The 18,133-nt window shown below is 39.3% G+C and overlaps 1 protein-coding gene across 2 annotated transcripts in view; it reads right to left on the bottom strand.

Annotated features, from left to right (window-relative positions):
* The window catches only part of PTPN22 (protein tyrosine phosphatase non-receptor type 22), a 57,783-nt gene extending 53,368 nt beyond the window's left edge, over window positions 1-4,415 (bottom strand). For both annotated transcript variants that reach the window (XM_007108797.4, XM_007108798.4), the window contains exon 1: window positions 4,288-4,415. In XM_007108797.4, coding sequence (XP_007108859.1) covers window positions 4,288-4,374 — 87 coding nt within the window. In that variant the 5' untranslated portion in view covers window positions 4,375-4,415. The remainder of the gene's footprint in view (window positions 1-4,287) is intronic.
* Between the last annotated feature and the right edge of the window lie 13,718 nt (window positions 4,416-18,133).

Genomic DNA, 18,133 nt, shown 5'->3' with positions numbered 1-18,133 from the left:
TCAAACATACCAGAGTTTCAAATCCTGGTTTTGCCACTTCATGGGTAAAATGAAGATAATGCTTTCCTCTTGGGGTTGTTGTAGTGATTAAGATCATATATGGTAAACCACTTAGATTGCCTGGGATATGATAAGCAGTCAAAAATTTTACCTATTACTATCTTTTTTAGATATTAAATTGAGACTATCAAGGTGGTAAAGAAGATGATAAATTCAGATATCGCAAATTTTAAAAACTCTGTTGGAAATATATTTGGCAAAACTTAACCAATTAGATGCTAATACTCTTTGGTCCAGGAATAATAACACTTGTGGGGATCTAGCCCCAGGATATAATCCCAAACGAAGGGGGAAACCACATGGACAAGCATTCATTGCAGTTTTATCAATAATCAGGAAAAATGAGAACTAACCTCAATTTCCAAAAATAGAGAAATAATTAAATTATTTGGGTGCCTACTACATGTCAGGCATTTTACATATTCATTCTTTTATCTTCACAGCAATTCTGCAAAGTGAATATTATTTGTTACCACTTTTTAGTTACTTTGTTCAAGGTCACATAGCTAATTATAGGCAGAAGGAAAATTTAAACCCAGATTTATATGATTCCAAAGTTGTTACAAGTACAGATGGTAAAGCAAGACTGCCTGAACTCGAAACTCAGTTCCACCACTTACTGGTTATGTGACCCTGAGTGAGTCAGTTAACTTCTCTGTGTCTCATTTTCCTCATCCATAAAATGGAAATAATAACAGTGCCTTCCTCAATAGATTAAATGAGTTGACATACAAAATGGTTTAGAACCGTTTCTATAAGAGGTATAGAAGTGTTAGCTATTACTTTGATTATCATATTTTCATCATACTATCCTGCATTAAAGTCATTAATATAGATTTTAACCAAGATGATAGCTTGGTTACAATGTTAAGTGAAAATATGAGAATACTAAATTGTAGCTATGCTTATAATTACAGTAATATAAAAGGCATCCTAGCTATATAAATGGACAAAAACTAGAATTTCTACACCCCCAAAACTGTATTTGTTGGGTTGTTGGTACTATGGTGAACTTATTTTATTTTACCTTGCAATAATATTATTTTATAAAAAATAACAACAATAAGGCTTTATTTTTTTTAATTACTTTAAGAAATTTTCAATAGTGTGGTTGCACACTGCTTTTTCTGCTGTATAGAAACTAGGCCAACTAGAGACTTACCCTCATGCTAGGCCCTCTGAGGGACTATGGTTAGTGGCTTAAGCAAGACATTATTGCATAGGGATTAATTTCACAGGCTCTGATATGACAGATCCAGGTTAAATTTCATGTCCATGGCTGAACAGCTGAGTGAGCTTAGGCCAATTATTTACCCTCTCAGAGCCTCAGTTTCCTTATCTGTAAGTCAGAGATCAGAGCTACCTCATAGAGTTTTTTTTAAATGAGTAATAAATAAGATAATGAATGTGATGCTTCCTTGACACCCCACCAAGACAGTTCTAATTAAATATTTAATAGAGTAATTGGTTGTTTAATGTCTGCCTCTCTAAGACATCCTCTAATGTCTTAGAAGATAAGCGCCACCAAAGCATGGAGTATTGCACTGCAGAACCAGCATCTAGCACAATGCTTTGCACATAGTAAGCACTCAATAAATATTTGAATGAATGCATGACAACCTTATAGGAGTGGTCAGTGGCAGTTTCAACTACAGAAGGATTATTGAGTTTAGTCTTAGCATGGGGAAAAGACCAAAGCAGCATGGTATTGGCTCTAGCTGTCATAGTAGGGCTTTGTGCTCTGCACAGAGATACTTGGCAAAGGGGCAAGTGAGGACTGAAATATAAGCCATGGACTCAGTGGGGGGCAGGGTGTAAAGAATGTCTACCTATAAGTAGAGATGACTTTTGATAATTCCCACAGAGGCACCACCATTCAGGCCAGCAATGGCCTTGTGTCACGGAATCAGCCTTCAAACCTCAGAAACATCAAATCCTGGGAGAAGATATGAAGGGTTGAAGGTGGAATGTGGTATATGACCAGGTGGAAAGCCTTCCAGTTTAAGGGTGGTATTCACCTTGTCCAAGCAAGTAGCCTGGCCTCATTCACTGCTCCCCAACTCCCCCAAAGCTACTCTCTCTGGTATTTCAGCTGAACCTTTAGGTGGGGCTGAGGGAAAGACTCTGTTTTTCCACTGGAGGACATGAGTCAGTGAACAGTGAGGTTCCACTTAATCACCACCCAAAAACAAGGTCCTTAGAATTAGGGGCTAGAAAAGCAAGGAAGTGATTAATATAAAAGTCAGGATAGTGGTCATTCCTCAGCAGGGCAGGACAGGGTGGGGGTGGGGATGAGGACCTGATGGGGAAGGGACATGTAGAGGTCTTCTGGGGCTGACAATGTTCTATCCCTTGACCTGGGTGATGGCTGCTTTACAGTTATACTTACATTTTATGTACTTTTCTCAATGCGTATTATAGCTCACAGTTTTAAACAGCTGGAAAAAATACAAACTATAAGAAGGTTTTTAAGCAGGGAAAAAAATAACCAGATCTGTAGTATTAAAAGATCACTTGGGTGTTAAACAGAAAATTGATTGAAGTTGGGGCAAGGCTAGAGGCAGAGAAAACAGGAGGTAAGGTAGCTGCTATATTTTGGTGAAAGACTATAATGACTGAGCTAAGAAAAGGTAAAATATTAGGGATGTAGTCTATATTATTTTTAAAAACACAAACAAAACAACAGAGGCTGCCACTGCCCCCTCACCTCACTTTTTACCTCTCTGCATTGGGGGAATTTGGCTCAGGAGACATAGCCCAGGGGCAGGCACACGTCTAAGACACGTGGGCCAGGCTTTCTACCTTCCCTCCCTCCCTGCTAACTCTACTCAGAAGGACTAAGACTGCCTGGCTAGTGGCAACTAGAGCGCATTTTTCATGACACCACAGCATTATCCAAGTTGAGCTGACACAGGGGTTTCTACCATAATATGCAATCACTCAATCATAACATCTAATCACTCGGGACTTTACAGAGTGTTTTCACGTCTACTACCTGGTACCAGAATGTTAGCTCCATGGCGGCAAAAAGGTTCTTATTTTGTTCACTGCTATATCCTCAGTGCCTAAAATTAAACTTGGTACATAGAAGGTGCTCAATAAATATTACTGAATGAATGACCACATTTAAGTATTATTATTATTGATAATAATAATTTAATACATTAAGTATTATTATTATTGATATTATTATTGATATTATTGATATTGATATTATTATTATTGATAATCTTGTGCAGAGAGGTAGGACATTCATTATGATCTGCATTTCAGAAGTCAGGAAACAGAGACTTGGTGAGATTAAGGAACATGGCAAGTAGTTGATAATTGGTTGATGACACTGTCATGATTTAATTTCAGATATTATATTTAAATTCCCTTATTTTTCCCATTTCCTCATAGCTGAAAAGGTAAAGTTTGAAGTTCTTATAACTCTGAAACACCAGCTGGAAGTATTCCCAAATACATGATAGGTACTATCAGACATCCTACGTCATCTGCTGTGCTGGGTTATAGGATGATTGAGGCCTACCCAGCTGCCACTGCATCAGTAAGCACCATTCCCCCAGAGGAGATGCAGTTTTCCTCCGGGTAATCAAATCCAGCTGACCCCAGGCTACCTTGTGCTTATATTTCTTTCCATCCCTCACTTTTCTCTACTCCCCATCCTAGACTTTCCACCCCTCCAAGCAAAAGAAGATTAAGGAAACCCTGTTATTGCAAAAACGCACGTTCTCATATTTTTTTCTTCATTAAAAAAAAAAAAAGAAAAAAGAAATATGGCAGAAGTAGTTTCGGTGCTCTTCAAGAGTTTTTGTTATCCAAATGGAACCCACGGGAGGCTAAAAGCATAATGCTCCATGAAAAGTTAATCTTGGTCTCTTTCCTCTTGATGTTAATTAAAATTAGTCATTTGAAGCCTAAACCACAACTCAGATACCTGGGAACTCCAGATGTTCAATTAATATTAGATTTATACAACTGGAATTATGTATGTCATCTGTAGGATTCCTAGTCAAACTCTAAGAACTAGCAAACAAAATATTTAAAGCTATATTTTGGAGAGAACATCTAAAATACACAAAAACCACCTAGAGAAGTTAAACTTTTAGGTTGCCTTCTTCCCCTGAAAGGTCAGTTTATCCCAAGAGCAAGTTGGTCTAGGAGAGTTGGACCACTGTCATCAGTCTATGTAACTACCCTGAGAATGTCACACATAGGACTTACCAGAAATTCATTGGCAAACTCCTCTTTGTTACTTTTCTTGTTTTGGGCCTCATCCAGGAACTTCTGCAGAATCTCTCTTTGGTCCATGCTGCAGGGCAAGACAGACAGTCTACAAGTGGGTTAAGGGAGCGCATATTAGATGTGTGTCATGGCCGAGACAGCACTGAGAAGCCACTGCTGCCGCCTGAGCAGAGCATGTTGAAGGTTGTGGTTTACTGACTTCATCTCAAGCCCTAGAGGAAATTAGTACGTAACCAGACTCTGTGGTCACACAACAAAGCCGGTACCTCACTCCTGGGCCCTAGCGCCTTCCTTCTCAAGAAAGGAACCTGGTTGCAATTCAAGTTTTTAACAAACAAGAGGCTAGCCAGAACGTAATGTGTGTGTGTGTTCTGCTTAGCTCTGAGACTATTCCACTCCATCATCCTTAAGCAAAGTTCACAATTTTTCTTGCTTCCTAGAGAAAAGGCAGAATTACAGGTCTCATGGATGGTTCTGCCTCTCCCCATTTCCCCAATGAGCACAAAGGCCCTGTTGACACCTTCTGTTGCCTCATGTCCCAAATGAACTCTGTAAAAGTTCATTTAGGCCCAGTTTGGAGACACTGTTTGGAGTTAAGACATCTTCTAAAAGGTTTCTTGTCAGTGTGATCGGTGGCAAACTTCTATTCATCAGAGAAGGCATTTTTATTTAGAACTTTTGATTCTACCATATAGACCTAACTCTCTTTTGGATGAAGCAAAGTCAGCTGCTTCTGAGAGTCTGGGTTTCTTCCAGAGCTGGGGAAGTGCTAACCTCCATTAAGGGAAGTGTTGCTGACTTCAGGACCCCACCCCCACCTTCCAGTACTTTTTGAGCTTCATTTGGGTTCTGGATATAAAGACTGAGAGCACTTGGTCTATATGGGATCCAGGGGCACGGTGGCCCCCACGAAGAGCACCTGACCAGGAATCTGGCATAAAATCCCCTGTATGTAATGCTAGTAAAATATGGAGGAACAGAAAAAGAGTAAAATCAACCACCTTGCTGGCAACAATACACCTTTTAGGGCAGAAAACCTGAAGAACTATTTCTAGAGAAGATATTTGCACTCTTCAACCAAAGCCTCAGGAAGCCACACTGTGCATGTAGCATTTGGGCCCTGATAGGGAGGCTGTTCTAGAAAAAGCTTCCAAATCTCAGCTTGCATAAGTTCCCTCCTCAGTGGGTACAAACCTACCCAAGCGTGTCTCATTTGGTGTGAGAATGAGACAAATATGAGACAAAAATCTCATATTTATTGAACTTCTGTCCTCGAACATAACATCTCTGTTTGAGAACAGAAGTTCGATAAATATGAGAACAAAAGTAGTCTGAGATAATCATGAAGAAAATTTGGAAATGTGATGTTAGAACTTCCTCTATTTGCTATTAGCAATCCTTTCTGTTTTGCAACATTATTCAAACTTCCTTTAGGAAATGATTCTGAACACTCTTTGCCTGCATCTACTTTATTGAAACTTACCACAGGGAAGGAAAGGTCACTGAGGTATCTTGCTTATAGGCAGTGTGAAGCCAATGAAGAATTTCAATCCCGATACACATAATAAATTAAAATGAACCATATCCTCAACAATATTTGATGAGAGTAGAATAGTAGTTCTCAAACTATTCCTAACTATCATTAAATTTAGGAGAATTTCTTGCTGCTCTAAATAATGCAATTTAATTTGGCTTTTTAAAAACACAAAATATGGGAAAAAAATTTTAAAGACAAAATTTCAAGTTCATAATAACCAAAACCATGTAAAAGTATGCACATTGTTAAATGAAGACTAAAAGATGCAAAAAAGAATCAATTGCAGAAGTGTTGGGATTAAGGATTTTTTTAAGTTCTTCTTTTAAAATTATTATGCCATTTTTAATTAGAAAAAAACCTACAATAATCCATTAATTTGTTCAACAAATTTATTGAGGACCCGCTGAATGCTAAGTACTATGTTATGGGCTGCATATACAATAATGAATAAGCCAGAACATGGTGAAAAACACTCTTAACCAGTTTATAAAGCATCTCAGAACTAAGATATAGACTTAATTACTGATAAAAATTAAAATATTCCAAACTTATTTGCAAAGCAGCAAAGCATAACCCTAAAAGGAAAGTGATTTTCTATATTTGGACAGCTAAAAGACATACAGTTTCATAATCTCTCTGTCACCTTAGAATGTTTTCACTTCCATCAAAACAAGAACTTTCCTAATGAATAAACAAAAAGACAGCTAATAAAATAAAATTTGAGTCTACTGTCCTCAAGCCTATATTGCAGAACAATCTCTCTCTAAGTTTATTCTCAACTTAGGGAGGGATAAGATGGAGATAGATATTAGGTAAGAAAGAAAAACTTGCTGAGATCCAACATATGAGGATCTGAAAATAGTGTCTTAGCAGAAGTGCAGATCTTCTTTAAAAGCAAGCAGCAATGCTTAGGATTCTGTTCCACTCTAAAACCAAAAGATATAGAAATACCGTGAAATAACCAAACCTCAAAAACCCACTTAGCTGAAAGGCCATTTCCTGAGCAGACAACTCAAGCAAGCAAAAAACAAACTGAAGGTGAAAACAAAACACTTGTTTTATGTTTAATTACCACTTAATTTTTCACACTTCTTTCTACAGATACTGGAGGACAATAGGAGCATAATTCTTTTTGATGAAGATTCTGTTGACTCATTTGTATCTTGTGGGAAGATCAAGAGCTGGGGAAGGGAAACAAGTCATTCAGCAAAGACTAGCAAAAACCTAAAAGAATTGAAGAATTTACAGTGAACCATTTAAACCAGTCTGACATAAACCCTAAGTGAACACAACAATTCCATGCAGTAAAAGACTCATAAACACTTTATCAGAACCATCAAGGGTGAGTTCTAGTGGAAAGTAAAACTGTAGTACCTGAAGAGGAGTGAGGAAGGAACATCTCACTGCTTCCTCATCTGGCTATGGTGTTTGTTCAGGAGGAAGATGACACCAGGGAGGAGTGCTGATTACACTGTCACCTGTTCCAGCAAGAGGGGAATGTGCCAGTTTAAGAGGAAAGATCAGTGTCATGGAGGTTGGGAGTTAGATGACAAAAAATCTTTAACCAAAAAGAACGCAGGGGGATTATTAGGACAACATAAACTAGTTAATAGGAGCGACATTCAATTTTCTCAGAACATCCTTCTTCCTGCGGAGGCACGTTTTACCCTTGGAAAGCCACTTACCAATCTTTGCTTCAATTTCACTACTCCTGCCTTCCCCTATGTCCCATGGTCATTGATTTGATGTGACCTTTGTGTATTATCCGTGAAACAGTCAGTGCTTTGTAAGCATCCTCTTGGTTACCAAGGTCTCTTGGTCCTTTCTCTTCAATGACTCTCAAATACAACTTGTCTTTTCGGTTCCCATGTTAACCACCATCCCCATTTCACAGCTGGTTTCATGAAGCGATAAGCTCTTAGTCATCTTCCTATCTATGTACCTTCCAATCTAGTCTCTCTTGGTAACTAAGGCTGGATAAAAGTTCTTAAGAACTTTTTTCTTTGGCCACTTCTCGTCATTTCCCCAATTTTCACCAGGATAAAGCCATAAAAGCTAGTTACTCTTTTCTTCAAAAATCCTGCCCCTAACTCCATCTCACTATGACCTGAATCCCTTCAATATAAATATTTATGTTCAGCTATAGAAGTTTTCTTAGTTTCTTCACATGTTCATTGTCTCCCGTAAGTTTATATAAAAGAGGAATTTATTCAAAAGAAAGCATATAAAATGCCCCCCACAGTTTTAAGCTTATCCAGGTCAACGATAGTGTCTTCTGTACATTTGTGTAACCCACAGTGCTTCACATGGTTTTGAGCATACCTAAAATAGCTCTACTGTGATAAATAACTATTGTGGTTAGGCCTTGGTGTGAGATCCACTCTGACTCACTCCATCAATTACTCCAGGTCTCCCGCCTGGCACTGTCTCTGCTCATCTCTGGCTGGGCACCTTTGCTATGCCAGGAGCAGATGGTCCTTTCCTACGAGGAGGACTAGGAACCTGGCAAACAGTACTTCCCTGAATGCTGCTGCCCAAGCAGCAGGGCTATTATTATAAAAGGAATGGTGCTATTACTGAAGCAGAGTCCATCCCCAAAGAGCTGCAATGGCTGGGAAAAAAATGACCTCCTTTATCTCCAGAATCGACTGCTTGTCCTTTTAGAAATGGACACAGAGGAGGCTTATAAAACACTTTTAACACAGCTTGTTTGCTTTGCTCATGTTTTCACATCATCCACAACAGGAAAATCCCCTACCCATTTTCCAATCGGCTTCTTGTCACGACAGCATTCTGAGACCTCATCACGCTCTTCAATCCACCCATCGTGAGCTTCATAGTCAGCTTCCCACATACCACACAGGGAATCACACTCTGCCTTTGGTTTCAGAAACAGTCCTCAAGAGGCAAAGGTCAACTGATACTTGCAATTGAAGCAATTTACCTTTTTTTTTTTAAATAGAGAGTTGGAGCTGTTAGTGAGGCTTGGCATCTTGCTCAAAATATAATCAAACCTGAAGTCTCATCTTTCGTTTGATTGCTTATTTAGTTTTCCTTCATCTGTTCATTTAATGAATATTTATGAGGTCTGTATACATCCAAGAGAATGGGGAAGAGGGGAGCTACAGTAGTGAACAACAAATTGTCCTCATTCAAGGATCCTTTATTCTAGCAGGGAAGGTAAGTAAACAAAAAACTATAATTGAAGACCATTTGTGATAAGACCATAAATGTGGTGCAACCAAAATTATGAGAAGGCACAGGGTCAGGGTCAGGGTCAGAAAAACAAAAAAACGAGAAGGCAAAGATCACTTCTTACTTGGATTATCTGGAGAGTCTTCATGGAGGAAGTGACATTTGAGTTGGGTCTTTTTTTTTTTTTTAGGTTTAATATTAATTTATTAATAGGGAATTCTATGTATTTTTATATCACAAATATTTAAAAGTACTGCAACAACTGTATTTCCATATATTTTGCTTTCTTTTTAATCCCTATGCCTTTTTTCTTTACGCTTTAAAATTTTAATTTATTTTTCCCCAAACAAAATATAAAAGGACTCATCTCATGGAATGATTAGAATGCTAAAGTAGGAAACACAGTTTAAGTTTGTAACACAATGTGAGTGTTGAAAGAAGCTATTCACTAAAGCTCCACTCCACTTTTGTTTTTTGTTTGTTTTTTGTTTTGTTTTGTTTTTTTAAAATTAATTTGTATTAGAGTATAGTTGCTTTACAATGTTGTGTTAGTTTCTACTGTAAAGCAAAGTGAATCAGCTGTACGTATACATATATCCCCTCTTTTTTGAATTTCCTTCACATTAGGACACCACAGAGCACTGAGTAGAGTTCCCTGAGCTATACAGTAGGTTCTCATTAGTTATCTATTTTATACATAATATCAACAGTGTATATATGTCAACTCCAATCTCCCAATTCATTCTGCCCCCTCCCTTCCCCCCTTGGTACCCATACGTTTGTTCTCTGTCTGTGTCTCTGTTTCTGTTTTGCAAATAAGATCATTTGTACCATTTTTCTAGATTCCACATATTTGCGTTAATACACGATATTTGTTTTTCTCTTTCTGACTTACTTCACTCTGTCTCTAGGTCCATCCACGTCTCTACCAATGACCCAATTTCATTCCTTTTTATGGCTGAGTAATATTCCATACAATGTGATTTACCACATCTTCTTTATACATTCCTGTTGATGGACATTTAGGTTGCTTCCATGTCCCGGCTATTGTAAATAGTGCTCCAGTGAACACTGGGGTACATGCGTCTTTTTGAATTATGGCTTTCTCTGGGTATATGCCCAGTAGTGGGATTGTTGGGTCATATGGTAGTTCTATGTTTAATTTTTTAAGGAAGCTCCATACTGTTCTCCATAGTGGCTGTATCAATTTACATTTCCACCAACCGTGCAAGAGAGTTACCTTTTCTCCACACCCTCTCCAGCATTTATTGTTTGTAGATTTTTAAATGAAGGCCATTCTGACAGGTGTGAGGTGATACTTCATGGTAGTTTTGATTTGAATTTCTCTAATAATTAGTGATGTTGAGCATCGTTTCATGAGTTTGTTGCCCATCTGTAGGTCTTCTTTGGAGAAAAGTCTATTTGGGTCTTCTGCCCAATTTTTGATTGGGTTGTTTGTTTTTTTGATATTGAGCTCTGTGAGCTGTTTGTATATTTTGGAGATTAATCCTTTGTCCACTGCTTCATTTGCAAATATTTTCTCCCATTCTGAGGGTTGCCTTTTTGTCTTGTTTATGGTTTCCTTTGCTGTGCAAAAGCTTTTAAATTTCATTAGGTCCCATTTGTTAATTTTTGTTTTTATTTTAATTACTCTAAGAGGTGGGTCAAAAAAGATCCTGCTGCGACTTATGTCAGAGTGTTCTGCCTAGGTTTTCCTCTAAGAGTTTTATGGTGTCTGGCCTTACATTCAGGTCTTTAATCCATTTTTCTTTCTCAAGATTGCTTAGGCTATTCGGGGTCTTTTGTGTTTCTAAACAACTTGTAAAATTTTCTCTTCCATGAAAAATGCCATTGGTAGTTTGATAGGGATTGCATTGAATCTGTAGATTGCTTTGGGTAGTGTAGTCATTTTCACAATATTGATTCTTCCAGTCCAAGAACATGGTATAACTCTCCATCTGTTTGTGTCATCTTTGATATATTTCATCAGCATCTTACAGTTTTCTGCGTACAGGTATTTTGCCTCCTTAGATAGGTTTATTCCTAGGTATTTTATTCTTTTTTATTGCAATGGTAAATGGGATTGTTTCCTTAATTTCTCTTTCTGATTTTCATTGTTAATGTATAGGAATGCAAGAGATTTCTGTGATTAATTTTGTATCCTGCAACTTTACTAAATTCACTGATTGGCTCCAGTAGTTTTCTGGTGGCATATTTAGGATTTTCTGTGTATAGCATCATGTCATCTGCAAAGAGTGACAGTTTTACTTCTTCTTTTCTGATCTGGATTCTTTTTATTTCTTTTTCTTCTCTGATTTCTGTGGCTAAGACTTCCAAGACTGTGTTGAATAGTAGTGGTGAGAGAGGACACCCTTGTCTTGTTCCTGATCTTAGAGGAAATGCTTTCAGTTTTTCACCATTGAGAATAAAGTTTGCTGTTGGTTTGTCATATATGGCCTTTATTATGGTGAGGTAGGTTCCCTCTATGCCCACTTTCTGGAGAGTTTTTATCATAAATGGGTGTTGAATTTTGTTGAAAGCTTTTTCTGCATCTATTGGGATGATCATGTGGTTTGTTTTTTTTTAATTTACTTATTTTTGGTTGCGTTGCATCTCTGTTGCTGCGCGCGGGCTTTCTCTAATTGCAGCGAGCGGGGGCTACTCTTTGTTGTGGTGCACAGGCTTCTCATTGTGGTGGCTTCTCTTGTCATGGAGCACAAACTCTAGGCACACAGGCTTTAGTAGCTGTGGCACGTGGGCTCAGTAGTTGTGGCTCACAGGATGTAGAGCACATGCTTAGTAGTTGTGGTGCACAGGCTTAGTTGCTCTGCAGCATGTGGGATCTTCCAGGACCAAGGCTCGAACCTGTGTCCCCTGCATTGGCAGGTGGATTCTTAACCACTGTGCCACCAGGGAAGTCAGATCATGTGGGTTTTATTCTTCAATTTGTTAATATGGTGTCTCACATTGATTGATTTGCGTATATTGAAGAATCTTTGCATTCCTGGGATAAATCCCACTTGATCATGGTGTATGATGCTTTTAATGTGTTGTTGGATTTGGCTTGCTAGTATTTCATTGAGGATTTTTGTGTCTATGTTCATTAGTGATATTGGTCTGTAATTTTCTTTTTTTGTGATATCTTTGTCTGATTTTGGTATCAGGGTGATGGTGGCCTCATAGAATGAGTGTGGGAGTGTTCTTCCCTCTGCAATTTTTTGGAAGAGCTTGAGAAGGATAGGTGTTAGCTCTTCTCTAAATGTTTGGTAGAATATGCCTGTGAAGCTGTCTGGTCCTGGACTTTTGATTGTTGGAAGATTTTTTTTTTTTAAAGGACTCAACTCTTTGTCTTTTTGTTTTTTGTTTTCTTATTTTTGGCTGCGTTGGGTCTTCATTTCTGTGTGCAGACTTTCTCTAGTTGCGGTGAGCGGGGCTACTCTTCGTTGTGGTGCGCATGTTTCTCATTGCGGTGCCTTCTCTTGTTGCAAGCACGGGCTCTAGGCACGCCAGCTTCAGTAGTTGCAGCATGCAGTCTCAGTAGTTGCGACATGTGGGCCCTAGAGCATGCAGGCTTCAGTAGTTGCAGTGCGTGGGCTCAGTAGTTGTGACGCACGGGTTCTAGGAACAGGATCCATGGGCTGTTACTGGCTTAGTTGCTCCACGGCATGTGGGATATTCCCGGCCCAGGGATTGAACCCGTGTCCCCTGAATTGGCAAGTGAATTCTCAACGACTGCATCACCAGGAAAGTCCCTGCTGGAAGATTTTTGATCAGTTTCAATTGCATTACTTGTGATTGGTCTGTTTATATTTTCTATTTCTTCCTGGTTCAGTCTTGGAAGGTTGCACTTTTCTAAGAATTTGTCTATTTCTTCCAGGTTGTCCATTTTATTGGCATAGAGTTGCTGATAGTATTCTCTTATGATCCTTTGTATTCCTGTGGTGTCAGTTGTAACTTCTCCTTTTTCATTTCTAATTTTATTGATTTGAGTCCTCTCCCTTTTTTTCTTGATGAGTCTGGCTAAAGGTTTATCAATTTTGTTTATCTTCTCAAAGAACCAGCTTTTAGTTTTATTGACTTTTACTGTTGTTTTCGTTTCAATTTCATTTATTTCTGCTCTGATGTTTATGATTTCTTTCCTCCTACTAACTTTTTGTTGTTGTTCTTCTTCTTCTTTCTCTAGTTTCTTTAGGTGTAAGGTTAGGTTGTTTATTTGATATTTTTCTTTTTTCTTGAGGTAGGATTGTATTGCTATAAACTTACCTCTTAGAACTTCTTTTGCTGCATCCCATAGGTTTTGGGTTGTCGTGTTTTCATTGTCATTTGTCTCTAGGTATTTTTTGATTTCCTCTTTGATTTCTTCAGTGATCTCTCGGTCATTTAGTAGAATATTGTTTAGCCTCCATGTGTTTGCGTTTTTTACAGTTTTTTTTTTCCTGTAATTGATTTCTAATCTCCTAGTGTTGTGGTCAGAAAATATGCTTGATATGACTTCAGTTTTCTTAAGTTTACCTAGGCTTGATTTGTGACAGAAGATGTGATCTATCCTGAAGAATGTTCTGTGTGCACGTAACAAAGTGTATTCTGCTGTTTTTGGATGGAATGTCCTATAAATATCAGTGAAGTCCATCTTGTTTAATGTGTCATTTAAAGCTTGTGTTTCCTTATTTATTTTCATTTTGGATGATCTGTCCATTGGTGAAAGTGGGTGTTAAAGTCCCCTACTATGATTGTGTTACTGTCGATTTCCCATTTTATGGCTGTTAGCATTTGCCTTACCATATATATGGGTCTTGTTTTTGTATCCATTCAGCCAGTCTGTGTCTTTTGGTGGGAGCATTTAATCCATTTACATTTAAGGTAATTGTCAATATGTATGTTCCTATTATCATTTTCTTAATTGTTTTGGGTTTGTTTTTGTAGATCTTTTTCCTTCTCTTGTGTTTCCCGCCTAGATAAGTTAGTTCCTTTAGCATTTGTTGTAAAGCTGGTTTGGTGGTGCTGAATTCTCTTAACTTTTGCTTGTCTGTAAAGCTTTTGATTTCCCTGTTGAATCTGAATTAGATCTTTGCTGGGTAGAGTAATCTTGGTTGTAGGTTTTTCTCTTTCATCACTTTGAATATATCCTGCCACTCTATTCTGGCCTGCAGAGTTTCTGGTGAAAAATCAGCGATTACCTTATGGGGATTCCCTTGTATGTTATTTGTTGCTTTTCCCTTGCTGCTTTTAATATTTTTTCTTTGTATTTAATTTTTGTTAATTTAATTAATATGTGTCTCAGCATGTTTCTCCTTGGGTTTAACTTGTATGGGACTCTGTGCTTCCTGGACTTGGGTGGCTATTTCCTTTCCCATGTTAGGGAAGTTTTTGACTATAATCTCAGAGACCTGTCTCTGAGATTGTCTTCATTTCTTTTCATTCTTTTTTCTTCATTCTGCTCCGTGGCAGTTATTTCCACTATTCTATTTTCCAGTTCAATTATCCATTCTTCTGCCTCAGTTATTCTGGTATTTATTCCTTCCACTGTATTTTTAATTTCAGTTATTGTGTTGTTCATCACTGTTTGTTTGCTCTTTAGTTCTTCTAGGTCCTTGTTAAACATTTCTTGTATTTTCTCAATCCATGCCTCCATTCTATTTCCAAGATCCTGGATCATCTTTATTACCATTACTCTGAATTCTTTTTCAGGCAGACTGCCTATTTCCTCTTCATTTATTTGGTCTTGTGGGTTTTTACCTTGCTCCTTCATCTGCAACCTATTTCCCTATCTTCTCATTTTGTCTAACTTACTGTTTTTGATGTCTCCTTCCCACAGGCTTCAATGTCATTGTTCCTCTTGCTTCTGGTTTCTGCTCCCGGTGGGTGAGGTTGGTCCAGTGGCTTGTGTAGGCTTCCTGGTGGGAGGGACTGGTGCCTGCGCTCTGGTGGGTGGAGCTGTATCTTGTCCTTCTGATGGGCAGTGCCACGTCAGGTGGTGTGTTTTGGTGGGTCTGTGAGCTTAATATGACTTTAGGCCTGTCTGCTGATGGGTGGGTTTGTGTTCCTGTCTTGCTTGTTGTTTGGCATGAGGCATCCAATACTGGAGCCTGCTGGCAGTTAGGTGGGTACAGGTCTTGGAGTTGAGATGGAGACTTCCTGGAGAGCTGTTGCTGATTAATATTCCCTGGGGCCAGGAATTCTCTGGCAGTCCAGCATCCTGGACTTGGGTACTCCCATCCCAGAGGCTCAGGCCCAACCCCTGGCTGGGGAACCAAGATGCTGCAAGCTGCACGGCAAAAAAATAAATAAAAGAAGGCGGGGGGGGGTGGGGGGGAAGAAAACAGACTAACAAAACCCAAGACAAATAGCAAAGACAAAAACAAACAAACAGTAACAACAACAGTTTAAAAAAAAGAAAACAAAGGAACAAATAAAACCCAAGATAAATGGTAAAAGTGAAACCAAACAAACAAAAACAAAAACTAGAAGCACACACACATACAAAAAAAGAAACAAAAACACAGAAAACAAAAAAAGCAAGAGAACAACCAGACAAATAAGAGAACCCAAAAAATGAGATCAAACCATTAAAAACAAAAAACAAGAAACAGAACAAAAGCAAATGCACACTAAAAAAAAAAGCAAAGAAAACATAAAACAAACACAAAAATGATTTTAAAAAGATTAAAACAAAACATAACAAGGAAAAAACAGAAAACACCATAAAAGCAAAGTAAAAGCAGAAAAAATATATTAAAAACATTTTTTAATAAAAAATAAAATAATAATTTTTAAAAACAGAAAACATTAAAAAAATAGTAATAATAATATCTTCCTGGGGTCTCAGCTGGCAGTGTCCTTGCCCCCACTGTGAGTCACAGCCAACCTCCACCTCCTTAGGAGGACTCCAGTACCTCTGGGTAGGTCTCTGGACCCATTCTGGGCACTGTGTCGGTAGCTCAGACTCTGACCTGGCCCAGCTGTTGCTTGTATTTGTCCCCAGTCTCAGGTGTGGGAACACTCACTGTCCATTCAGATATTTCATATATGCAGAGTTTACCAAGCTGATTGCGGGGATTTAATCTGTGACTTGTGCAGCTGCATATAAAGATTTTCATTCCTCTTCCTTAGTTGCCCCACCCCTGGGTCTCAGCTGTGGTTTTAGTCCCAGCTCTGCACGTGCGCCACCCACAGGGGTCTGCTCCCGAAGCTTCCCTGGAGCACTCAGGTCTGCCCGGGTGACGACGAGATGTAGAGGTGGCATGGCTGCTGGGGTTGTGGGAGCCCCGGCGGCGACAGGTGCGCAGGGGTTTGGGGGTTGGCAGCCGTGAGAGATCCAGTCCTGTCAGTGAGGAGGTTCCTGGGGAAGCCGGCAGCCATGGGCATGAGAGATCTGGCCCTAGCTGGAGCCTTTCCCAACACTCAGTGGCCATTGTGAGAGGATCAGCCCTGGTGGAGGCCCTTCCTAGTGCCCAGGGGCAGGCATGAGAAAGCCAGCCACAGCAGGGGCTTTTCCTAGCACCTGGCGGCAGGTGTGTGCATGCAGCCTCAGTGGGGACCTTTCCTAGTACTTGGGGGGACAGGGGGTGGCACATGGGGAGAGAGAGGCTGCACATCGCGGCTCCACACCCTGCGTGTCACTCAACAGTGGCACCTGGCTTCTGTGGCAGTCCAGGTTTCCTCCATAAGCATTCCCGGTTGCAATTGCCTCCCTCCTGTCCCCTCAGGCTGTCTCCTCACAGCCAACAGCAGTCTTCTCCCTGGGTTTGCTCTCCAATACCCACATTCCAGCTCCCAGCCCTTGTGCACACCGGCAGACACACGTCCCAGTCTGGGGCACGCAGGGATGTGGCACAGACCATCTGTGTAGGTCACACTCTGTCCTGTCCTGGCTGCCACAGACCAGCCATTTCACCTTCCTCTGACAGCCTCAGATGTTCCCCTTCTGTCCCAACTGATTTCCAGGTTGGGAGGGGGCTTCCCCAGATGTAGGAACCTCTCCTCTTTCTCAGCTCCCCACCAAGGGGCACAGGCCCCATGCTGCTTCCTCTTCTCTTTTTCCCTTCTTTTTTCTTTTGTCCTACCTGGTTATGTGGGGATCTTTCCTGTCCTTTCCAGTGTCCAAGGTCTTCTGATGGTGTTCAGCCAGTGCTCTGTGAGAATTGTTCCATCTGTAGATGTATTCTTTTTTTTTTTTCAGTTTAAAAATACTTTATTGCCAAAAATGCTAACCATCGTCTGACAATGCAGGGTTGCCACAGACCTTCAACCTGTAAAAAATGCAGTATTTTCAAAGCACAATAAACCCAAGAGCAAGAAAACGAGGTACACTTGTATTTCATTAGATTTCCTAATAGGTTCAACTAGTTAAAAACAGACTTAAGAACTAACTTGGTAACTGGTGAGAGCAGAAAGACATAGGCATAATAGAGAGTAGACCTGTAGCGTAGAGTACGCTCAATGTTATGAACACCTGTCTATGTTTTTTTTTTTAATTTTTATTTTATATTGGAGGGTAGTTGATTCACAATGTTGTGTTAGTTTCAGGTGTACAGCAAAGTGATTCAGTTATGCATATACATATATCTATTCTTTTTCAAATTCTTTCCCAATTTAGGTTATTGCAAACATTGAGTAGAGTTACGTGTGCTATACATTAGGTCTCTGTTGGTTATCTATTTTAAATATAGTAGTGTGTACATGTCAATCCCAAACGCCCAATTTATCCCCCCCCTCCACTTTTCCCCTTTGATAACCATAAGTTTGTTTTCTAAGTCTATGAGTCTGTTTCTGTTTTGTAAACAAGTTCATTTGTATCATTTTTTTTAGATTCCACATTTAGGTGATATCATATGATATTTGTCTTTCTCTGTCTGACTTAACTTCACTTAGTATGATAATCTCTAGGTCCATCCATGTTGCTGCAAATGGCATTATTTCATTCTTTTCAATGGCTGAGTAATATTCCATTGTATATACGTACCACAATGGATTTTCTTTATCCATTCATCTGTTGATGGACATTTAGGTTGTTTCCATGTCTTGGCTCTTGTAAACAGCACCGCAATGAACATTGGTGTGCATGTATCCTTTCCAACAATAGTTTTCTCTGGA

Source organism: Physeter macrocephalus, chromosome 4 (assembly GCF_002837175.3).
Source record: "Physeter macrocephalus isolate SW-GA chromosome 4, ASM283717v5, whole genome shotgun sequence".
In the NCBI taxonomy this organism is placed as follows: Eukaryota; Metazoa; Chordata; class Mammalia; order Artiodactyla; family Physeteridae; genus Physeter; species Physeter macrocephalus.
Note: the sequence above shows the minus strand (reverse complement) of the source record. Positions and strands in the feature narration are given on the sequence as shown.